Below are 25,551 nucleotides of genomic sequence, written 5' to 3'. Positions count from 1 at the left end.
TTTTAGTATCAGTGTTCGGTTTTCTTCAGCCACATGATTCACAAAACAACTCAAGGTTGTCAGCTTAACCATCTTTTTATTCCATGACCCACTGGTTGGGATTAAGAAGAAATTATAAATGTAACCAAAAGGAGACAGCGGTCAATCATCAGCATAATGGTGCATAGTGTAAACAGGACATTCTCTTACATCACTGACACCTGCTGATACTCGTCGTGGACTGACTCCTGTCTCCAGTCAGAAAGTGCACAAAACAGCTGATAGTATTACACAAAAGTTTTACTGCCAAAATGTAGTTTTCTTCCTTATACCCTATTCATTCATGATTGGATTACAAGACTTCCCGAGGAGCAGGACCATAGTACAGATGTCACAGTTATCTGATTAATTCTGAAACAAAAAGTTTGTGCTTGGCACCTCACCTCGAAACAGACGTGAGAGTTGGCAAATCTGCAGCTTCCTCTCACCGTATTTAGCATGAATTAAATTAAAAAGAAAGCTTAAGAGTTAAGACACGAGTGCTAACGGTTAAAGGCAACCTACTTTCATTTAAAATAAAAATGAAAAAAAAAAAAACATCTCAGAAAAGTCTTTGGTGATAAAAGGTTTCACAACATCTTCATTAAAAATGTTCTGTCAATGTGCAAACGAGACAAGGTCTTAGATTTTTTGAACCTCTAACAATATTAAACAAACTTAAATGTGCATACTTTTATAAAGCATGTTCATCAATATCTCTTTTTTTTCATGTTCAGCTAATTTGCGGCTGTCCTCTTCATGCTGGACACACGTGGACGTCATGAAGTCATGTCCAATGTCTGTCTTTTACCAGCTCCATCAGTCTCTCCGTGTGTAAAAGTCTTTATGATGGACAAGGCCTCATCCAAACACCAGTCCGTGGTTTAGGATTAAAGGAATATTACCTTCTCTTTGCCCGCTTTGAGAATATCTTTGGGAAAAGGGGGCGGCGGTGGTGGTGGGGCCTCGTTGCTGCTCCTCTTGTGTGTACTGAAGGACGGAGATGTTTTCATATTGTGGACGGATCCTGGTGGGTTGAAGGCATCTAAAGGAATAATATAAAATAAATAAAAGGTGCTACAACAGGTACTGTAAAATTATAGCTACACCTGACAATATAAGACAATCCTCTCCCATTTCTGTGCTGCATCTTCTCATTAGTATTAGTAATAAGTGTTAGATTTGAGCAGCAGGGGCAACGCACACCCACATCTTAGACTACAACAGAAAGTCTCAGCCATCAAAGCAAAGAACAGAAACTAGAATTAGTAGCCATTGCAGTTGCGGTCGTATGCCTCCACCGACCAGTCAAGTTGCAGTTTACATCCAAACTGTCCAGACATAAATTATTCATGCAATGAAGACTTTGGAGGAATTTAATAAAAAGGTATTAAGTGTATGTGTTTTGGCAAAACATCAATAACACATCTTCAACCCAGCAGCACAGACGATCTATACAATCAGCAGTTTCAACATTAGCGTCACCAGTTCAGTCTCTGACCAAATGTCTCCCCTTCTGTTCCCGAGCTGTGGCAAATAATGGACAGAAACATTATGATGTCACAGTGAAGTTGACCTTTGGGATATAAAATGTCATCATTTAATCCTATTAGACATGCGTGTTAAATGTTAAGACCAGCTAGGGTCTTTCAGCTGCTCAACAATTCAGGGTCTCCTTTGTTGTATTTTACGCGTTTATAAAGCGCCAAACAATTAAAAACAATTACATTTTTCTGTTTCAACATTTTAAATGTCTGCTATTTTCAATTACATATAAGGGTTTCAATGATTTGTAAGTCATTCGATTCTGCTTTTATTTATACTTTACACAGCGTCCCAACTGTCTGTGGGGACGGAGTTGTAGAATTTATCAAACTGGAACATAATTGTGTCACACTGACCTCTTCATACATCTAAAAACAAAGCTTAAATTTAAGCTTTGTTTTTAAATTAATAACACCCAAGTTTTAGTTCAGGTATTCAACACTGAAACTGCCTTACACAAATAAGAGAGTCATTGGATAGACAATTCAAATCAAATGTGGATGCCACATGTGGGAACAAATCTGATGACATGTAAGGTTGATGTGTTTATAAATACACTGTACCTGACTTGTAGATGTTTTGAGGACTGCTGTTCCTTATGGCTCTCAGACTGCCTCCTTCTTTCCCGGTAACTCTGATGGGCAGCACCTGGTTCACATCTATAGAGGCTGGATGTGGAAAGACAGGACTGGGGTCAGTGTTGTAACCATGCAAGTGACACACCAACTAAAAGACATCGATTAAGCTTGTTATTTAGTAGCTGTGTCGCTAACAACTGTGGCGGCCACTGCTGATTCCTTAAAGATCATCTGCAGCTAAAAGTTTCAAATCATACAAAACTTTATTGATCAATGGTCACATACAATCATTAGCACAACATAGTGAATTTTAACCCATCCTCTGCAGAAACTCAGGGTTTAGGAGGACGACCGCTCTACCTCCTGAGCCACAGCCGAACATCTGCTCATTTCTTTCTGAAGTCTCTTTTAATGTAAATGCATGTAACACCAGTTTCAAAGGTCTTTATTCAGAAAGAAAATGCACAAAGATTTAAAACTCAACTTAACCATGTACTGATGCATAAAGAGATCATGTTAACAGGCCTTTATCCTGACCTGCACTGTGAGTTCTTTGGTGGGACCTCTTCGACTTGAAGCCCTTCTCCTTCCCCTTGGACAAAGCAGCCAGCTTGGTGGGGATCTGCTGCTGCACGGCAGCGGGTTTGTTCACCTGGTTGGTGGTGCTGATCAGGTGGACTGGCAGCTCGGGCTTGGCCGGCAGAGGAGCGATGCTCTCCCTGCGTGGTGGGACCTTCGGAGGAATTTCTGTGACGTTGGAGATGTGGGGCTTTGGAGTTAAGGAAACACCTCCGTTCACTATGCTTCCCCTGAACGACTGGAAACTGGAGAGACTCCAGTGCTGGGGAGAAAGAGGAAATGCAAAACTCAAACTCTGTTATATCAGGGAGCTGAATAATCTGAACTCCCTTTTGACCTCTACTTGTGAATATTAACTGTTGACTCTTCAGAGGATGTAGTTTATGACAACATTCATATTGTAATTTTAAAGATTTAATCACATTTTTAAAGTTTATTTTGAAATGAACTAAGTCAATGCCATTGTTGAGTTCCTCATCAAGTATCAATGTTAAATCAAAGCTGAATTTAGTTGTGAGTATCTTTTTTCAGAAGACTTCAAACTGATATTGTTAAATAGACTCAATGTTCCCTGACTAGATTATGGGATGGGCTGATGGATAAACAACATCAATGTCTGATTCTCATCCTCTTCCTCACCTGTGAAGCATCATCATAGTTGGAGAGCCCTGGGATGCACTTCTTTATTTTCTCCTGCAGCTGCTCTAGACGCTCCCTCTCCTGATTTAGACGCTCCTTGTCCTTGTCAACTGATTTTGTGGACTCCCTCAGCCTCTCCAGGTCCTGCTGATAGTTTTCCTTCAGCATCTCCAGCTCAGACCTCTCTTCATTGAGCTTCTCCTCCCATTGCCGGCAGTCCTCCTCCCTCTGCTGCAGCTGAGCCTCCAGAGACTCGATTTGCATCCTCTGGCGCTCCCTCTCCTTCTCCCAGCGCTGCTGCTCCTCTCGATACTGGTGCTGCATCTTGTGCAAGTTGGCAAGTTCCTCCTTCTGCTTTTCTAAGTTGCGCTGCTTCTCCTGCTCGAGCAGCACACTGCTGTAATGACGAGCGGGCTGCTTTGTCTTCGTCTGAAAAGCGTGCTGCAGCTCAATCTGGCTGTCCTGCTGGGCGATGATTGCCTGCACATTGGCAAATTGAATATAAACATGACAGTGAAACAGGAAATATACACACAACTAAGCTAAAGGTGTTCTTCTCATAAAGCACACATTTAGCTTCACAAATATAGTCAAAACATGTTGACACTTGTAGAATTGAGGTATCTGCTGAATACAACATATAAATATATAATAAAGATAAATTTACAATGTCTTACTTCCAAGCTGTACAGCCTCTGTGCGAGGAGTATCACCCTGTCACACACCTACAGAGAAAAATAATGCACAACAACAGACTTGCAGAGATTGATTGATATCAATATTTCCTTATAAATGCATGCCGATTGAAAGGAAAAAAATAATGATCAAAATAAGTATTAGAAGAGTTACCTCTGCCTCAGGAAAATGACTGGAGATTAAATTGCCGTCTGGCATCTGTGTGTCGTCATCAGCCTCGAAGCAAAACAGCACAAGCAGCAATGTAAATACTTAGTCAGCAGGTGGGAGGAAGGTTTAGATGTGTTATATCTGTCTCACTCACAGACTGCTCCAGTCTCTCAGAGCTGTAACTCTCCTGGAGCTGAGGGTCGCTCGTGGTACGACTGCCCTCGCTACCAACAGGCCCCTCAGCTGCATCTCCATCTGAGAAAATGACACCATACACATCAAGTAGTCCCTCATTACTTCATCAGGAATTATTAGGGAATGACTTTTAAATATTCATCAGTTTTTAAGTCATTCCTGATTCATTCTTCACACATCAGCTACTCTGTAAAATTGTATTAGTAGTTACTCATGAACTAATGGCATTAGCAGTTAGCTTCTCATTTGTTCTCTGGCAACTACTCAAAATATCGTGTACTTGATGATAAAGTGTTACCCAGCTTACTTTTCATGGTGCTTGCTCCAGGGTTACCATCAGCCACTCCCCCCTGCATCTTACTGTCATCCATAGGAAGGTTTGAGACTTTTATCCTTGAGAAGAGCAGGTTCTGTATGTTTTCCACTACAGACGAAAGAAAAAAAAACTCCTTAATCTCCTACTCCATAAAAGACATTATTAGCGCTCTCTGAGTTATGACTAGACTTTACTCTATGGGAAAACAAACAGAGTATAGTTCCCCTTTACTTCTGTGCACATCTCCAGAATTCAAATATGGACTCTGTTGACACAGCTATGCCAGTGTTTTCATAGCTTACCAAAGCTAAAGTAACTGATACTGAATACCGTCTCATTATTCCACCCATGATAATTCACAAAACAGAGAAGGAAACCAACATTGTTGTCTCTGCTCTTACCCTCATCGATGGCGCCATTGAGCAGTGTCGCCCCCTGCTGGAGGTCAGTGTCATCTCCTCGGAGCAGCAGCCCTTTGTGGGGGGTTTCCTGCTCCGTCACTGTCTCGTAGAGAGCAGCAAAGATCTGCTGCTTCTCGGTCAGACTTTGCTTTATCTGCTCATCCCTCATCTTTAGAATATCTAAACAGCACGAAATAAACAACACGGTCTAACAAATTAATGAAAACAAGAGAGCATAACAAATGCATTGAATTTTGCCGCTCCTCCTGTGGGACACTGGAAGGATAAACAGGTATGTTATGACTCCTGGGACCTTTGAGGTTTAAGCGTGGCTCTGTTTGCAACCGTCTTGCATTTGTTTTTCGGCAAAAGTAATACAGGCTCACTAGTGATCTTTGGCTAAGCATGTGTGGACAGGATGTTGTGCACCACCTGGGCAATTCTTTGGCGGATAATTGCCTGAATGTGTGTCACAGTCAACAAATCTCTTCACATAATCATAGTCTAAAATAGTTTGTACGCAAAAGTACCACCGACTGTCTTACCTTGAAATTGTTGCAGTCTAGCAGTCAGTTCGCGGTACAGCTCCTCTTCTGGATAGCTGAATCACACAGACATCTTTCTCAGTATTGTCTATTTTTCTTTTGTTATTTTATTTTCATATAAGAATGTAATTTATTGCAATTTTTATTTTCATCTCATGATGATGGTATATGCAAGGATGGAAATATTGTCTGGTCCTTCACTCAATAAAATTTGAATCACCTTTAAGCCAAAACTTCAGCTTTGCAGTTTACACAGGATATCTCATCATCTTAGTGCCATGACATTTACTACTGATGAGGTTACCAGATGTTGATTGGTTACTATTTGAAGGATGTGCTGCTCTAACACATAACGCAATCATGATGCTATTATTTCAGTCACATTTCAGTCTTTTAACCATCATCAGGGATCTATGCTTAACATGGGCTTTTGCATCTAGTTGTAATACAAAAAAAAAAGTTTACCGGTTCACAGCTTCCCGAATCTGCGCCGTCCATGCAATTCGTTCCTCTCTGGAACGTGTGTGGATCTCGTACATCTCCGGCATGCTCGTGGTGCACGCACAGATCAGGTACATGGCTTTGTCCTCATGAGCCACTTCCCTAACAATCAGCCTTTGAAGGGAGATCACTGGTGGTTTGTTATCCTGAATGAGCCATGATAATACAGCATGTGTTATTATCATTCGAATGATCATCACAGTTGGTCTTGGATTATTATGTCATATAATTAATATTTCTTCTGAAATGTTAAATAAGACAGTTAGTGACCGGTACTCTCAGCAAAAAAAACTATCCGTTAATGTTTGGGCAGAACTCACCACAGCAGCAAAAACAAGCTTATGATCTTTCTCTTGTAAGAGGAGGAGCACGTCTGACAGCAGCACAGCATGGATATCTGCAGGGAGACGTAAATGTTGCTTGGCTTCAAAACAACACAGGTGCTCCTGTTTTGACTCAAGCAGCTACGGATGATGGACTTGAGACATCTCTACCTTGCATGTTGTGTGACTGTTAATCTTTGACACTTCAGTAATGATGTAAAAATATGCTGCTATACTGGTTCTCTGAAACTTTCAGCTCCAAAGCTGAACCTCCTATTAAAACACAAAGTCAAGTATCAACAAATGCAACTGTTGCTATAATACTGCGTCATCAATGCATTATCCCAGAGTTTCATCAAAATCACACCAGTGCGTGGCCTTGCTACATGGTTTAGTCATGTACAAAAACGAAATGACCAATTTTGACAAATTCACGGAAGAAGCTGAATGATTATAAAGCCATAAAAAAGCAGACGCTTCCATACAGGTGCATGTTACAATTCAGAAATGAAGGCAGACAGTGTGTATTCTTTGTCGTGGTTAATATGCAAACAGTTAACTTTGTCTTGTTACGCCTTCTTACACTGTAATAAATACCGCTGTCATAAATGTGTCAATTAATTATAATTTCTAATGCACATGGAAATACAACTCTTAAATAATGAACCAGGAAATGCTGTGAATGAGCCATGCTGTTGGGGCGATTCTTCAAGTTAGATCAGCCTATTAAAAGGCATTTCCCCCCAAGATTCCCCCCCTGCGGTGCAGGGAAAAAGAAACGAAGCAGTCTCACTTTAATTCAGCTTTCATCAATGACAGTAGCTGACAGTAAGAATAAGTAATACAATTCTTTACAGACATAAATCTAACTGAATCACAGACAATGTCAACAGACTTGTCACAAACCTTTTTGTCTACCGGAGGTCTTCCAGGTGAAGGTGCCTTCGTGCAGCAGCGTCCTGTCTCCCTGGAGCAGATCCTCTTTGCGGAACAGCCGGCCATCCTTAAGCCGACCCTGAGATTTTGGCTCCAGACGCAGGCCGATATCTCTCAGGCGAGCCAGTTTCTCGTATTCACTGACCTGAGCGTTCACCTGGGAGATGGTGTCTTTAATCAGTGCCAAACCCTGTACCAGACACTGGTACTCGTCTGTGTCAGCTGAAAGGAGCGTGAAACACATAAATCCACCTGTCTTTAATTATACACTGGAGACAAAATTAGAGAATAAAGTATTAATATTATCTAAACCCCATAGAGAATCTCTGGAAAATCCTGAGCAACAAAGCAATGTCTAAGAAACCCACTACAGTTACTGAACTGTGGAAGAGACTGAAGAAGAATGGACCAAGATCAAACCAGAGCAGTGTGAGAAACTACTGATGTCCTGTGGGCGCAGATGTGCTGAAGTCATTCAAAGTGCCTCTAAACTTCCTTTTTATTTTTTAATCCTATAGCCATAAGAAAACATTGTTAAATCTTCTCTTCTGACTCACTGGTTACTGTTCTCTAATTTTGCTCACTGTTTTTTTTTCACAAAATAAAGGTTTTTGTTGAAGTGTCTTGGTTATTTAAAAAAAAAGAAAACATGATAGTACAGCAGTGGTGTAGCCACGGCTGATATTCTATCAAATTCTGAACAATATAAAAAATAAAATAACAATATTTCAGAATACATCATGTATTAATACTTTGTTTTCTAATTTTGATCTCCAGTGTACATATGAAAACATTTCATACTTGAGACCATTCCAGTCAGCATTCATGTAACCAAAGAAACTAGCCAATTATACAAGCACTTATAGCCAAAATAACAACTATCAGATGCAGGTAAGTGGTGAGATTTTACCCTCAGTGTTCTGTATGATCCGCTCCACCAGGATGGGATATTTTGTGATGCGTTGAGTCACCAACAGAAAACACTCAGGGATTCCTAACCTTCGCACCAGGGGCAGCTGACCTAGTTTCTGTGAAAAAAACAAAACCAAAACAAAAAAGACCTTTTCTTTTTGTCTGCTGCTTAATTCTTTGTAGAGCATCATCACTGTTTCATTAAAAGGGCCCATCTCGTAGATACTGCTACTGAGACTCCAGGGAGGCAACTAACTTCACTTCAATTTCTTGCTTTGCAAATTTTAACAGCACACAGCCACATGCCTCACAGTGTCTTTTAGAAGAAAATCCCAGCCATTTACATATATTGACCAATAAGTGAGGATTGCTCACCCTAGAAAGGGCCTGCAGCTTCTTGTTGTTCTGCAGCTGCTCTTTGTAGAAGCTGATGGCTTCATTGTGATGACCACAGAAAACACTGTAACACTCCATCATCCCTTCACCCAGAGCACCTGAAAACTAACACAAAAAGGAAAAAAACAGACATTTAATTCATATTTTTAAAGAGGATATAATGTAGTAGTAACAATGTTGCATTTAAGTCACTGAGAATGTATGATTAAAAATGCCAAAATAGCAAAATTATGTTTATTTTACAATAAAATTGCTGTCTCTTGGGAGAATATATGATGGGAAATAGGACAGCGGTGTATCCTGATGCCTTATTTATACACATGTTTTATTATAATACGTTGCATTATTTAAATCTATTGTCGTTACTGAAAAGGAGGAATCAGGTGGAAATTCAAGCATGTTATACTTTACCGTCTCAACAAATATAGAGATACAAACACCATAGGATGATCTTAAGATTATATTGAGTGTATATTTATTTAGTCCAGCCCAAATATTAACCAATGTGAAAAGGCAAAATAATTCCTGGGCTTATGGAGCAAACACACCCATCTGTAGTGACCTGCAGTGCGTTTCAGACATACCGACCATTCCTATGGATACCTGTCCAGTCAGTCAGCACATGCAGAGTGAGTGACAAAGGTGGAGAGAGGTGGAGGAATATGCGTACGATATAAAGAGCAAGGTGTAGCTAAGCAGGAGAAACAGGGATGCATTATTAACAATAACACCTGGGATCAAAGGTAGCAACTTATGTGCATCTTATTTTAAAGGTCACCTGAACATGAAAATGTTGTCACTTAATTCCATTTTTAAAAGCTGAATTCTGGTCAAAATAGCTCACAATGTTCCAAGTCAGCCCGTTTGTTGTAGACCTTTGTGTAGAAAAGTAATCATAGCATTCAGGAGCTCCCTTCATTTGTTTTGTAGAAGGAAAAGTACAAAACTTCCCATGTTTCGTCTTATGTTGACATACTAACTTTGCAGACATTTTGACCTGAAGGTGAGTAAATAATGACATTTCGAGCTATTTCTTTAAAAGAAGGTGGTGTCTGTATCTGCAGGTTTTCAGCCTGTTAGAAGGGTCTGACTGCAGTCTTGCAGATTAACCACTTTCACTACACAAACGCCTCTGGACATACAGCGACAGTGGGAAGCTCTGTAGTTACACAAAACCCGGCAATGCGCCATCTTCCTGCAGGGTTGTGCGGAGGGGTGGGTGTTAAGTGTTTATACATTAAAAAGTAAGAGCAGTTAAACAATCAGAAAATACTATTTTGTTCTCTTCTTTCACTCTAGAGCTTAATTGGAGAAATTCTTACTCGACTAAAACTCAAACGATTTTGTCGACTTATTGATTAGTTGATTTAATTGACTGAACTGAGTTTCTCTACAAAGAATCATGCAAAAGCACCACTTTAATCTTGTGTTTAACAGAGTCGTGCTCTAAAGTTTCTTGGCAATACGTCATTCAGTATGAAAAAAAGCATAAAAATGATAAATCAACTAAAGAAATCAACTAAGGTCAAAACGACCAATGAGTCGACTAATTAAAAATAAGGCAGCACTAATTCTCTCTCTAGCTCACTTGACACACTTAAAACTAGTTTTTCCCTCTTAATGAGAAAGCCCCTCTCGTTTGCAACATTTTAGAAGATCAATTAGATTGATTGACTGCAATTATTTACACAAAAATGACTCGACCCTACCTGAGAGATGAGAATATCCCCCAATTGTGTGATCTGGTAGTTGTTTGGACTTCCTTCCTCCTGACTTTGGTTTTGGCGCACTTTGAGGCAGTTAAGGAAGTGCTGGTGGAGGGTGAGCAGGGCTTCCACCCCGGGGAAGAGACGCTCCAGCCTGGACTCCTCTATCAGCGAAGACTGCCTCAACTCATGCATGTAGACACGGTGAAGGATTTTTAAGGTGCGTACATGGTGCATTTCGGTCTGGATCAACTCTAGGAAATTTTAGAAAGAGGAATCATTTGATTAACGCGTCCAGAAGGAAAACAAAATAACTAAATACAAGTAGTCCAGGAGGATAAAGCTGGGAAAGGGTATTGTTAGGTGAACATAATTGCTGGTGTCATTATGCTTATTATCATAGTAGAAGTATTTACCATCAAAAGCCCCTCTGAGTTCAAGATAACATCCATCAACATCATAATTATAGGTACTGTCATCTATGCTTAATTGGTGCGATTATTATGTACCCTGACATCAGTGATGCACGCACGCACGCACGCACGCACGCACGCACGCACGCACGCACGCACGCACGCACGCACGCACGCCCTCTTTAACCAGCTTAATAGCTGTTTAAGCCTACCATAGATGACATCCTGTCTATTAGCAGCCTCTTTGTTCAGGGCCTTCAGGTAGTTCTGGTCGACAGCCACGCTCCATGACTCCGCCTCCAGGTTCTGGTGGTCGGACTCGAGCTCGCCTCGGAGCAGAGCATAATGGGAATCTGGATGACACATAGAAGGTCACACTAGGACTTGTTATCAACCCTAATACGGCTTGTGCTTTGTGGTCATGTGAGTATGTATCTCAGTGATTCATTACCAGTCATGTACAGGTTATTTTTAAATCATTTGGAAATGTCTTACTTTCGTGGCAAAAAGTTTTACTGTTTACTCTTTACTTACAAAAGAGAGAAAAGGTTTCAGTCAACAAAAAGAAAATGTACCAATTGTCCACAAAATCCACATTTAGAAGCAGCTACATGTTCTACAATAATTCAAATGCAGCGTTACACATTTCACACCAAACTCCTCTTCCCTCTTCTCTCTATCCATTAATGAGGAGGAAATAAACACTGATTGTTTCTTTTGTTGTGTTACATAATACTATTTATCTTAATTACCATTTCATCTTTTTTTATTAATACTAATACTTAAATGCTAGAGTGCAGGAGTTTAACATCAGTTTAGTTTACATTGGATGTTGTTCACAGTATTTATAGTATTCCTACAGTCTTTGTCTATTTTGTAATGAAAAATTAATAACAGTAAATTACATTAAAAAAGAAAAAAGTTAAATAAGGAGGGGGAAAAAATAAGTAGTAATAGTTCAGTATGCTGGTGCAAATACAGTATACATATGTATCTGTACATAAAGAAAAAAAAAGAATAATAAATGGCTCTTCAAACTCTTCGGGGCTGAATCTTTGCATATTGTTTAATTGTCAGTCTTTCATACAATTTTATAATTTATTAAATATTTAATGTCATTCTTATTTTCAAATCCCTGTCACCATATAAAAAATAAACACAGGGAAGTACGTGTTCTTAAAAACAAAAAAGCTTTTAGTGGATTGTTGTGACACAGGTACAGGGAGCTTTCAGCAGCTTCTCATCCTGCTGACAGCGACTCACTGACCTTCGAGGTTGATGGGCTCAGCCAGCGAGTCCTCAGGGGAGAACTTCGACCGCAGGCCTTCGACCTCATCCATCTGCAGAGGACCGGTTCTAGTTGGTATGTGGTGAGATAATGCTCGACAGGTAAAAGTGATGTCAGCTCACAAACATGCACACACACAAAAACCCCACATTAATAATAGTCAGTGTTCAGTGAGGTTGTTTAAAAGGAACTCGAAATACTGAAATTCACACCGCTCGCACCCCAATAAAGGAAATAACTGTATTTTTTCCAGGTGGGTGACTTCATTCTTTGCTCAGGACTCCAATACTCTAAATCTTTACACAGAGAATAGATTTTTGCTGCTTTATTATTGCCCTGTATATGTGTTGGAGCTTCCATCAGACTTGGATTGATTTTATCTATCAGATACCAAAAAGTAGACATCCAGTAAAAACAACAAAATACATCACATGACTCAGAATCAGGTTTTGCGTCTCTTTTTCCGACAATGAACCCGGAAAAAACATGCGACTCTGTTTGTTTTCCAGTCATGAGTCAGCAGCTGAAACATAATCGGTGTCATGTATGCGCTAAATTAGGACACTGTCAGTTGTTGCTAAAAATGTGGCAGAAGACATATGATAAATACATGTTCACCAACCTGGGACTTGTGTCGTTGTAAGAGGAGGAAGCAGGGTGAACACTGGGTTTTTTAGGGGTGACGGTCATGCCTGGAGTGAGGAAGCAGGCAGGGAGGCCATGGGAGGCTGGGGGAGAAACACTCTTCCCAGAGCTGAGAGAGAAGAGGAGAGAGAGAGAGAGAGAGAACAAACAGAGGAGGCGGAGAGAAGATAAAATGGAGACTGTGAGTTAAAGAATCAGAAAGACAAATAATCTGTGTGAGAGTAATAGTAAGAAGTTTGGAAAAAGAATGGCATTTGTCTAAAAATGTTCAGACACTATGAGTAGGAATGTGCAGCAAAGTTGTCCTCATTTCTAAAAACATATATGAAACATTCATAACAAAACTAATCACGAAACCAGAGCTGCCTTCCACATCAAAAAAACACAGAACAGAAAAACAAATATTCTTCCCTTTCAGAAAATGCAGCTGTTTTTGATCACGTAGCATTTACAGTGAAAAATGTAAAGTATTCAGAAAAGTTTCTTACATTGATATATATCACAAAATGTAGATGCAGGTAAAATCAAACATTAGTAATGACTTCTACAGTTATGCAACAGATGAGACAGATCTATTTTAATGTCTAAAACATACCGTACAATAAATTATTTGGTTGCAATTCAATCTGAGCCCATCACCACAAAAGCCAATGCATAGATTATCGCCTGGTGCCACATTAAAGGTAATTTCAAAGATTAAGAGCTGATTACACAACAGGAGGAGGCAAATAAACATGCCTCTATTATTAGTTTCTGTAAAGTGCTGACACACGGGCCCTCAAACAGACTGGTTACAAAAGAAAAAAAGACTGGAGTAGAGAGTGCAATTCATGGTGCTGAATCCAAACAACAGGCCGCTGCTGAACTCATCTGACGCTGAGCAGAGGGAACTGGTTTGGCAGACTTGCAAAAAATGATTTATTACAGTGACACAGGTATCAGCTGCACATACGTTACAAAGAGACACTACTTACCCAGAGCTTTCCATTCTAGGTCTACACCCGGATATACATCAAACACCTTTATACACATACACTTTATTGTAAGTCTTTGTTTACTGCCTGCAAAACGAGTTATCTCGCTCTCTTAAAAGACGACCAAAGCTCATTAATTGGATTAAATGACTGTCCACAACTCTACCTCTGGAAAAGATTGCTTAAATTATTAAAATGTAAACAATCACTCTTTGAAATTGTGGTCCTGTAACACAATATTTGGATAATGTGAATCTGAGTAATGTGATGAATGTGGTGGGCGAAGAAGTGGTCCTCTGCAGTTGACTATTTAAACCCCTTGTTTAAACAACTTACAAATACTTGTGACCCGTCTTCGAGCTTGACAAAATGTACAAATAATCAAAGTATGACCTAAATATAACATGGGAACCTTTTAAATGTTTCTCTTTTTTATTTTCTCTTGTTGATTTGCAGCTTATTGTGATGTTTGTTATTTTTCCCTTTTGTTCCTTCTTTGTTGTTGTTGGAAAATATATAATTTGAAATTGATTAATACAAATATTGATGTTAAAAAAAACACGGTACATGACATGAACGTCAATTATTATAATAATGACTGAAGCATCCTTTCAAATCTAACTTTGAAATAAATGTCTTTTCTCATCTCTGTTCTTGAATGACTTTAAATGTCAATCATCTCTACGTCTGTGACCAAGAATGACTCACCTTGTTCATATATACTTCTGCTAAATGTTTTCTGTGTTATGTCTTCCACAGTTTCCTTATGACACTGGAAACAACATGAGAAGAAAACCCTGCTAAACTAGTGGATAATAAAAGGAGAGAGGAAAATACAAAACTAACATTAAATACTCTCTGGCTACAGTCTGATTGAATCTGGTGCTAACTCCTGGTTTAAGTGCAGTGGCCCTCGGTGACCCTGCTGGATGTGTCGACGAGTGTTTGGATGTTTGCACGTGCTGATGAGCTTGAGACTGATCCACCATCAAAACGTACAAACTGTATTCTAACTCTATCAAAGCAGCAGTTGTTCAAAGTCAGACACACCTAAAACATACACATTACTGTTTGACTAAAGGAGTTGTGACACAAACTCACACAGGAGCGCTGCTGCTCGCCTCTGGCTCACCTGTTCGACACAGAGCGACACTTCCTGCAGAACAAGGGCTGAAACCACAGTATCTGTGTTTGCAGCACACGGCTTACAAAGGCTTAAAACACCTCACACACCTTCAAATGCTGCTGGAGGTGGCATCCTTTTAAAAATAATTCCATTCATGATTAAGTCACTTGATATGGGCAGTAAATAATGAAAAATGTAGGTCCCAGTGCTATTTATCTTTATTTCACTCAGCTAAAGTAGATTGATTTCAAAGATCTTACTGTACTGCTGCCTTTAAGACTTGGGAGAGACAACATTAATTGTGACATATGATCATGATGAAAAGTAAAGATCAGTCAGGCTGTCTGATGCTTCATTAACTTAAACTTGACAAAATAAAATAGAGGGATGCGTCAAAATGCCCAAATTGATAGGAAAATATTCAGCAAAAATTCCACATGATTTTTTTTGCCCACCCGTCAACTTGTGCTAAACCAGAGATCACAGAATTACAATTGTCATATTTGATTAATTGCTTTTAGCCACAGCAGTGCTTAGAGCTCAATACTAACATGCACACAATGACAATGCTAATAAGGTGTAATGAGTTTACCATGATTACCTTCTTGTGTAGCATGCTGACATTTCTACTGACAGTTGGATTCTTACGATATCACAAGATCACGTGATAATTGGGGGATCACTTATTAACACTAAATACAAAGTACAGGGGGCGCCATAAAAATATGCTTACTAAAATATTAGTAAGCATGAACTCTCCAAAATCCAAATACTATGCTTAAACTCAAATGAAAGAATAAAGTATAAAGTGTGGAACTGCTCCAAAGACAACGAATTGGCAAAAATCATGATCTGATTATTTTTGGTCAATACTAAGATCATGATTATTTAACACCATTAGCATCACTGATTTAATAAACAGCATGCATTTATCTCTTTTAGCTCATTTTCTCTATTGAAGTTCTTCATTTTATTGGTGTTCCCCTTTAAGCACTGTTTCCCAGACACTTGTATTACATTACTTTGTTTAAAGACTTGTTTCTAAGCATTGTGGTATGGTATTAGCCATATTGTGGTTGTATGGTTCAGCGCCTTGTTGTGAGTGACAGCCACACCTCAAATGATTCACCCACACTGGGCGGACAGGAAACAGAGCAGCATGAAATACAGGTCATTCCCTGGAAGAGACAAAACAAGACCAGCAAGTCTGCCAACTCTCCTGCAGAGGACGGAGAGACGAGAAAAGTACTGCTAAGCGCTGCGTTTGTGGAAAGTAGTTTCATTTATAAAACCATGGGCCCGAATGACTTCAACGCGGCAACGATAAGACTGTAAAAACAAGTGAGAGTTGCTGGTGTTCTGTCATGACAAGTGAAACCAGGCCATTGACGGTTAACAGCCGTGAAACTATACCCATTAGCCTGAGGAGGCCATAAACGCTGACTGACACAAAGAAACCAGTGATCCGTGTTGCTCTTGTTCCTAACAAACCCTGGAGCCTGTATGTGTTTCACATAATCACAGAAGTATAATTTGTCACAAACAGAAACACTAGAGGACTGTGAAATCCTTCCTCACAGCAACAGGTATTGCTTGTACTCTCCATGTTGCCTTGATGACACATTTTATTCATTAACTTCCACTGCAGATACTGTCTGTGGTTTCATCTTTACTGAGTGTGCTGTATTAGCATGCCAATGTGTTTCTGTAAGTATGAGCAGCTGAATCCTACAAGAGTGACGTATGCGCGTATGCAACGCAGTGTGAGCCCCGGGTAAGTTACAGCACTTTCCAACTGTAAACATATGAGGCTGACGGGAAAATGCAGTCCCTTTAATGATTAGGGAGCATCAGGGCCTTTAACTCTTATTCAGGACACTGGACACATTTGAGCTCTTTGACTAAACTTTTATGTACAGTTTGAACTCAAATCAGCCCGTATTATTTTTGTTTATCTTGGTCATCTTATCTTGAATGGTATGCAGTTTAACTAAATATTCATTTGAACAGTCTGCATTGCTATAACGTCTGAAGAGTTTGCCATAATATTGTGTGGAAGATAGATGATGGAAAGCAATGGCTGCATCAAACAGTGAGTTTCTAAAATACTACAGCGTGGTTCGCAGAATGCAGTGTTTCATTTTCCATTTCAAATTTCCAGACTTCCTGGAGCATTTTTTGGTCAAATTTAAACATCTGAATACCAATTGTAGTGGCTTTCTGACTATGTATGCCATTATGTTGTAATGGCAAGTAATTACAAGACATTTTTACATATGTGTTGTAGCTCATATAATCGAAAGAACTCCAAACTGAGACATTTTCAAGCTAAATGCTTAAAGACAGCAATTAATAACTGTGAACCTGCGACACTACAGACAGGAACAGTCTGGATGTTCAATTAACCAGGAACTACAGAAGTAAACCTAAATCTTTGTTTCATTGGCTTTAGATGGAGTAAACATGCTTAAATAAATAAAATAATAATAAATCATAAATAAAAATGTAGACGACACATAGGTGACAGCAACCATGGTAACCAGACACCATTCTATAGCCAGCTTGATTAGTTTCATATCATCTACAGGTCGACTATGTTGCGTTAGTAAACTTGTTTTGATTTGTATATATTAATATATTTTATTTTAGAAAGTGAGATAATAGTCTGGAAACAACACAAACATTTTCCAAATTCTTTTACCCTTTTTCCAAACTTATCCAGACCTGGAAATTACTCAAATTAAATTCCATACTTTTCCAGACTGCGTAGGAAACCTGTGAATGATTAGCTGTGCGCTAGTATGACTTAAGGTAAATGGGCAACAATATGCAAAAGCCCTGGTACGGTATTGGTGTGACACGATATCCCCTAGTTACGCAAACACAATTGAATATACAGATAATAATGCACATGTCGATATATTAAGTTACATTTTAGAACAGTCATTCTCATGCTTAGGAGTCCGATAGCCCAGGTCACAATGTTTGTTTACCTTCTGGGTAGAAATGCAAATACAACATGCTGTGTACTACTTTAGCTGTCAGGCCACAGACTATGACACCACCCCAGTTCTAGCAGTGAGTCCGACCGAGGACCCATCCATAACTCTAGATTTGTTTTCTCAAAAGATGCTAGCAATACAACACCGTGCATTAAATAAGAACAGCAGAGAAGTCAGGTATGTTGTCTACCAGAAAGTGATTTGTCTGTCTATATGTTAATAATATCCATTCCTCTCGAACTGTTGCAGCCTCCAAATACTGTCATTGTGAGGCAACACTGCCTTACATTCAATGTAATATTTTTTGTAGTTTCAGCACGTCACAAATTCAGTTTAACTTAGATAACATGTGACATGTGACTGATGCTGAGGTACCTGCGGTACCACAGCCTTTCCCAGCCTCCTCCAACATGACGGCCTCACTGCCTTTGTACTCATACAGTTTGAGTGAATTTCCTGGATTGTACTTTGGGTAAGCATCATGAGGTCTGTTTGGAGCACATTTCATATTTTGTTAACTATAGCTTAATTATCAATAAGTTCTGTTTGGCATTTTATGTTCAGACATGTCTCTGGTTTCATATTTTCATCTAGCTACCAGTGGTTCTCAAACTTTGTTCATGACGTACCACCTCAGAAAGTATCAGGCTCTCAAGTCCCACCACTAAGACCAATGTTAAAGTACAGCAGCGTAGGCAGATGCTATTCAGCTACGGACAGGAAGGTTTATTCCTAATAAGATTATTTATTGTTAACTGTCTTCAGCCACGCTGTTAGCATCAGAAACGACATGTCAGAGTTTTCAAACCAATCAATTTTACCTCTGCTCACTCTGCCATCACAGTTTAGCTCGTATCTCATGAACGTGACTACGTATCAGGCTGTTATTGAAATAAAAATATAACAGGAAATGCCAAACTTATTTAAAAAAAAATTATATTAATTTAGTTTCCTTTTTTTATTTTGGAGATTCCTCCGTCTACCACCTGAGAGAGCTTGAGTGGTACCACAGTGATCTGTACAAAACTGTACAACACAGGCAAGTAAGTAACTTTTAGCTTCAACACCTTCCTCATGATCCAACGTCACCATATCACCAGTCACACGCCGTTAACTTGTATTGTCCCTATTCAGACAGATATGGTCTGACGCAGTTTCTGGTGTTTTCACAGTAATCACCACCAAAGTGCTAGCAGTTATCATTTTACACGCCTGTAAGAATCCACAAGTGAAATGTTATATTGTGCATGACCATTTAAATGTCTAATTAGTATACAAATGTGACTTTGATGAAGAATGTGTCCTTTTGAGGACTCTTGTAAACACAACGCTGAAATTAGGCCGTTAAAACAATATTTGGTCAAATAAATAAAAAGTTAGACTTCAGTTTAACAGCATTAAATTAACTGAACCCCCCCCCCCCCCCCCCAATAAACCCCTGTATGGGCCACCAAAACCCTCGGCCCGGCCCTGCGTGTGTTTCTCCAGGGGAATGTGAGGAATGCCAAGGTGCTACAGTAGCACCATCACATTAAAGTTCATGTAAAGTTAGCCACTGAAACAAAGTGTCGGGATAAAACAAACGCTACAAAGTTACCTCCATGTATCCACAAGTGTGCTAACGTAAACATAATGACGCCAACGTGATGTTTGCCTTCATTTTTAACGTTAACGTAAGCTAACGGCCGTTGGTCCACTTTCTAACCGTCGGTCTCACCTGGTGTTGAGATGAAGCGGCGGCCGAGACACACAACTGTCCGTTTATGTCCAGGTAAAAGCGGGAGAGAAGGAGTAAATATGTCTACAACAACTACTCCCACCACAGGCTGAGGGAGCGGGGGTGCCTCGGGAGGAACAAGTGCACTGAGAGCCGCTAATGGAGCAGCAGCAGGAGGAGGAGGAGGAGGAGGAGGGAGCTTTAAACAAGCCCTCCTCCCGCTAAGCATTGTGGGAAGTTTGGTTCGGCAGCATTCCGCGGGTCCGTCCAACAAGAGTGACTGACAGCTCTGCACAGAGGCTGAAGCAGGTAAACATCACCTCTGAGACCCTGCTGCAATGCTGAGATACATCACCAGCTTGATTTTTAAAATGTTTTTTTTTTTTACATGTGTTTGTTATGTAATGTTTTTCTCCCTGGGAAAGGGAAACGACCTGCAGGGTGGAAACCAGTTGGTGTGAAAACTGAGATGCTGTTTTATTTTGGCTAAAACAGAACAGCCCTTTCTTCATGTAGGTCAGTGGTTCCCAACCTTTTTCTTAAGGGACCCACATTTTTACCATTGTAAACTTGGGTGCCCCCCACCATGAAAATAAAAATAAAATAAGGAACATCATAACTTCTTTTACATGAAATACTTTATATTTCAGTTATTTAATAACAGCATGGGACAGTGAGGAGAACCTGTGTATGATTACAACATATTTCTTCAGAACATGTACTTTTAAAAAAATCTTTTTCCTTATAACATATTTCAATATATTACCTGCTTAAATGAATTTGAAAAACAGCTTCAGAACTTGTACTTTTAAAAGTACAAGTTCTTCTTTTTCAAATTCATTTAAGCAGGTAACATATTGAAATATAATAAAGAAAATGAATTATTATAAAATTAAAAATATACATTCTGCTCTAATTTTATCCATTGCTGATATAGCAATGATTGTTGATATAGGCCTATAACTTATTCATTTATCTAAAATTGGAAATACACGAATAAATGTTTAATGTGGACCTTGGATTTAGTTGATTTTGTCAAATATATGAATTAAAAGTTAAATGCTTGGCCTACTCATTTATTTAACATTTTAATTACACTAAAATTATTAAACCCCTTTAAATTAAGAGGGCTTCGCGACCCCCCCTGGATCTTTGACGCCCCCCTTGGGGGGTCGGGCCCCCAGGTTGGGAACCACTGATGTAGGTAACTATATAGAGGCAGGAGTCATATTTGTCATAGAGCATTTCTTGATATGTCATTTTCACCAGGCTTTTATTGCCTTTTTATTGTATTTTATTATATATTTTTTGCTAATAATAAGCTACTGGCATGTGTTATATCTACTGTCAGATATGTGAAAAGAACTAAACAAGCAGGAGTTTATTACATAATTGGATTATTCACTGTAGAGCTGCAATGATTAATCAGTTAGTTGTCAACTAATTATTGCTAATTTCGATAATCGATTAATCGTCTTTGAGTCTAAGTCAAAAATCTCTGATTCCAACTTCTCATATGTGAATAATTTCTGTTTTCTTTCCTCCTCTATGACAGTAAACTGAATATCTTTAAGTTGTGGACAAAACAAGACATGTAACAACGTCATCTCAAACACTGATGCACATTCTTCACCCCTTTTTGACCAACTAACTACTCCATTCATTGAGAACAAAGACAACAAAAGAATCAATGATGGGGATAATAGTTTGTTGCAGCCTCGGTTCACTGTACTATGATAACGGCCTCTACCTGCCTCACTTTGCCATCATCTCTGATCCAGGGTGTATTTTGTGATTCAGGTACAACAAGCTCAGGAAGAGAAAGTCACTAAACTGAACGAAGCTTGTAGTGAGAGTATTTTGTAAACTGCTGTTACCAGTGTCAACAATGTTTCAATCTCAATTTCATTCAGCATGGAGGAGAAGTCCCTGAAGTTCTCCATAACAAGTGGGCGACTCCTCCTGCTGGGGACGATGTGCTGCTACAACTAAGAGCTCCTGAAGTGGACCCTGTCCTGATTACCTCCTATTTGTTTTTATTCCTTTTTGTTGATGTCAGATGACTGAGTTAATACGGAGTGGCGTAGTCATTCAGCTTCATAATAGATACATGCTTTGATTGAGGTTGCATAAAGTGAAATAAGGCCCTGGTTTAGTTTGGACTGCAGCCGGGAAGGTGAAACCTGGATCACAGCCAAGGTTTTTAGAAACACTGAGGTAACGTACACACCTCTCTCCTCTCTCAGAATATTTTGAGCAGAAACTAAATGGTCTCTCAAATGTGTATTTAAATACTTTGATTTTTTTCAGTTCGGTGAAAAGCTGATTTGATTTGAAATACAACTTTTTCTTGTACAAAATGACTTGTTTGTGTTTCTAATTCTCCACCGTCCAGGGAAACAGAAAGAGGACTTGTTTTCAGACTGCTGAAGCCTCATTTTAACTTCAGATGAACCAATGCAACCAGGACTGTGGATTTTTGTCCTCCATCACTTGGAGACACGTCAGAAAAAGGAACTTAAAAGGAGGAATTACTACAGCGACCACTAACTCTTTTAACTTACACATTTTGTGTACTGTATTAAAATGTGAACCTATCAATCTGTAATAGCATATAGATCACCAAAAGGCCTCCTTTGTCTCCATGAGATACTAAGACACACATGGCATTAGTGTTGATTATACCTGCATGACTTCATCTACGTTTACATGACAGTGTTGAAACCATTCTCCTCAAGGTTTAGTTGGTTCTCACACCAGGCTTTGTCATTTAAATGCATATATTTTCAGTATTGTGCAGAAATAAGGCTTCTATAGTAGGTCATCGTCACAGACGTCTCAATTTCATTGTTGTCCAGCAGCTGGCGCAATTGCACTAAACTTAATACGTTAAAGTCTGAACAGTTGCAAAATCATCCAGTATTAACATTTACACAGAGCATTTAATATATGCAATTTGATAGACGCGTTATGAGAAAGCCCAACAGATTTGTGATGAGTCTCTATCAATGTTGGCCGACGTACACACGGAAAACTGCTGTACATTCAGATAATATAGGCTGCGTTTTAATGCATCTTGATTCAAATTTTCCTCAGTTGTTTTTAATTATAGTTCTATCGTATTTTTTTGTTTGCAAGAGTTTATTCAGCATGTAATGTCATTATCATCATCTGTAATATATCTGTATGTAAGAAGTAAAATATCCTTCAGAATAAACCTTTACAAAAACTCTGGAAGTCCAAAAATCCGTTAATATCAAAATCTGTATTTGCATCAAAAACCCTTCTCACTCTGGCTTTTGTTGGTACGTAAATGTGTGCGCGTGCGTTTGTTTGTGTACATCGATTTTTACCCGTCAGGCTCTGTTGGAAACAAACCCTTCTCCCTCCATACTCACAGAGGTTAAAGCTTCTTTTAATGTACACAGATGACAATCTCAGTATTCACTGAAGAAGCACAGCACCGTCTGGAAAAACACGTGTATCGAGAGAATGTAAAATAACAGAAGCACTGCCAGAGCCTCATGAATGCACCTTGCTGCATTATTTACAGCACTATTTTATTTGATCTTGATATGATGGGCAGACATCTTAAGCTGAAGACGCCAAACACTCCTTCTCCTGGGCATCGCGTAGCAAAAAGACCAAGAGCTGTTGGTTGATCATGAGTCCAAAAAAGCTAATTAGTATGATTTTCTAGATTAGAAAAAATAAACATAATAGACTAACATGTAAAAACATTTTCTATGACCGGAAATACCTCAAGAATGACAACATATCGACTATGTACAAAAGCATTAACAATATATTTATATATATTTTTTTTATCTTCTATACCCACTAAAATATACCAAAGAAGCAGCTATTGGTCAATCTGAGGAACTCGTTCACCAACATGTTTTTTGAAAACAGTTTAAATATCCTTCAGCTGTAAATGTGAAAACTCAAAAGAAAATAAAAAGGAAAAGAAAGAAACGTAAATAAATTTAAAAATATATAACCCAACAAAAGTCCTGTGTTTATCCTGTGTGCCATTTTGGAATACTGCTGAGTGTGAGGAGGTAAGCCACTTCAACCAGCTTCTCCAGTGGATAAGAGTTTGTTCGAGGGTGGACCGTCTTTGACCATCCAACAGAGTTCCCAAAGCATTTCATTTTCAGTTCGTCAGCCGCTTGCGTACAAAGACTCTGACAAAGTTCCATGACAACTGATGCAGGCCACAGACAAAATAGAAGGGCACTTTTTTCAAAAATTTAGCAACCCAGGGATGAAGCCTCTTCTTGAATTGGGGTAGAGAGACACAGTCTGGACTGGGACAGTGGGTTTAGCAGCCTTCTTGTTTGTCAAGAGTTTGTTTCACAGTTTAATCCATTATCCACCCAGTCTAGCACAAACTTGGCAATATATATATACAGTATATAAACTACAATCATGAACAAGAGTGACGCGGGAGGTTCGTCCTTAAATACAAAAAATGTCTTCTGGCATCCTTGTGTGGACTTGCTGTAGTGTGTGTTTGTGGAGGAGAAAAATAAGGTCCTGAGATATGCACTGGGCTCTTGTAGAGAGAGTGATAAAAGTGTGATCTATATAAAATGACAACAAAAAACAAAAATATATTTAAATCTATAGCAATGACATGTTTGCGCGGGATGTGTACAGTATGTTAGGAGGGGCTGGACCGCGGTAGGGCCAGTATTCGTCCGTTGGTCTTTCCCCCGTTCATGTGTGTGAACGGGATGCGGTGCTCCTCGTAACTCCCCCTCAGGCCCATGGATGAGGCCTCGTCCCTGTCCAAACACTGTTCCCTCTGGGAGTAGGACGACGGGTCCAGCGGGATGCTCTCCATGTTTTCCATGTCCAGGTCAAAGTCTTCGGTCTCGGGCGGCTTGTTCTCCTCGCTGTAGAAGAAGGAGAGCTCCTGAAAGGAAGGATGCAGGTCCTCGCGGAGCATCTCGATGATCTCCTGGAAGGACGGGCGCATCTTGGGGTTGTACTGCCAACTCATCTGCATCAGGTTGTGTCTGGGTGAGGATACAGGGAGAGTTAGATCACGGTGAAATGATACTGGTGTCTGAATTTTTCGCTTGTTCACCAAAGTTACTTCTTCCTTTCAAAATGTACTTATTTCTTGTTAAAATAGTTGTCTGTCTGGTGTTGTTAAGAATGCCCAATTTAATACAACCTAACTACAAGTTAAAGGATACTGATGGGCAATATTGTATATTTTTCTTAATGCCAACAAATCGCATGAAAAGACCAAAACCAATAATAAATGTATCCTAAAGTATTTTCTGTGTAGCCAAAGTCTGATGCAGCTTATTTCTCTGTGCAACAGTTGTTGTCCAACTATTTACAACACATCAATGAGCCGCTCAGTTCCACTGAGTTGGTATTTTGAGTCAGTCCCACATACTCCACCCTGCTGCTGTAAATAAACACTCACTGGAGCACCAAATAATAATAAAAAGAATCCACAGCTAAAAATATTCCCCCTAAAAAGCTCACTATTGCTTCAAACTACAGTGCCTGCTGTTTCAGGAAACTACTTTTTTTCCTTTTACTGTACATCTGCTAGTCAGCTTAGTGCTGAGTGCCACAGACAAGCTGAAAACAGATCAACACGTTGTTGGGTTTGGTCTTTTCCTGGGATTTGATATTTACCTATTATACTAAATCTTTGTTCTTTAACCTGCTATTGTCATCTCGTTTCTAGACATTATCATTTTACTATTGCTCCTACTACTCTGTATGTACACCATCTGTACAGATTACAGCTGAAACTATTTTTTATTTTCAGTTTCAGTTAATCTGCCAACTATTTTCTCCATCAGGCAATAAAATAAAAAAAATAAAAAAAACAGAGATAAAATGTATGAGTCTTATTCAGAGAATATTCAGTTGATCAATGAAAGAAAATAAATGATACAACATGATATAAAACAGAGAG

At 39.3% G+C, this 25,551-nt stretch overlaps 2 protein-coding genes across 2 annotated transcripts in view; both read right to left on the bottom strand.

The window, feature by feature from the left end:
• Nucleotides 1–56: 56 nt before the first annotated feature.
• arhgef18a (rho/rac guanine nucleotide exchange factor (GEF) 18a) lies at nucleotides 57–19,727 on the bottom strand. The gene is made up of 20 exons (XM_083928849.1): nucleotides 19,602–19,727; nucleotides 12,760–12,891; nucleotides 12,117–12,205; nucleotides 11,062–11,202; nucleotides 10,440–10,690; nucleotides 8,710–8,835; nucleotides 8,333–8,450; nucleotides 7,393–7,644; nucleotides 6,484–6,560; nucleotides 6,128–6,309; nucleotides 5,663–5,718; nucleotides 5,118–5,297; nucleotides 4,708–4,824; nucleotides 4,360–4,460; nucleotides 4,209–4,271; nucleotides 4,037–4,084; nucleotides 3,360–3,839; nucleotides 2,679–2,982; nucleotides 2,127–2,231; nucleotides 57–1,063 (listed from the first exon to the last, which is right to left on the bottom strand). Exons 2-20 carry the CDS (start codon nucleotides 12,825–12,827, stop codon nucleotides 909–911), a joined length of 2,913 nt encoding a protein of 970 aa, XP_083784975.1. The 5' UTR covers nucleotides 12,828–12,891; nucleotides 19,602–19,727; the 3' UTR covers nucleotides 57–908.
• Nucleotides 19,728–23,128: 3,401 nt separating this feature from the next.
• The window catches only part of insra (insulin receptor a), a 50,642-nt gene continuing 48,219 nt past the window's right edge, over nucleotides 23,129–25,551 (bottom strand). The window contains exon 21 of the mRNA XM_083928179.1: nucleotides 23,129–24,625. Within this exon, the coding sequence (XP_083784305.1) occupies nucleotides 24,268–24,625 (358 nt within the window). The 3' untranslated portion in view covers nucleotides 23,129–24,267. The remainder of the gene's footprint in view (nucleotides 24,626–25,551) is intronic.

The sequence above is a fragment of the Echiichthys vipera genome (genome assembly GCF_963691815.1).
Source record: "Echiichthys vipera genome assembly, chromosome: 15".
Lineage (NCBI taxonomy): Eukaryota > Metazoa > Chordata > Actinopteri > Perciformes > Trachinidae > Echiichthys > Echiichthys vipera.
Note: the sequence above shows the minus strand (reverse complement) of the source record. Positions and strands in the feature narration are given on the sequence as shown.

What these genes read in the sequence shown, in the direction of transcription:
- arhgef18a (XM_083928849.1), bottom strand. Translation starts at nt 12,827, where the DNA reads ATGACCGTCACCCCTAAAAAACCCAGTGTTCACCCTGCTTCCTCCTCT. An exon ending in TGAGCCCATCAACCTCGAAG is followed by an intron (nt 11,203 to 12,116) that starts GTCAGTGAGTCG and finishes TGTGTCATCCAG; the next exon opens with ATTCCCATTATGCTCTGCTC. An exon ending in ACTATGATGATGCTTCACAG is followed by an intron (nt 2,983 to 3,359) that starts GTGAGGAAGAGG and finishes CTTTCTCCCCAG; the next exon opens with CACTGGAGTCTCTCCAGTTT.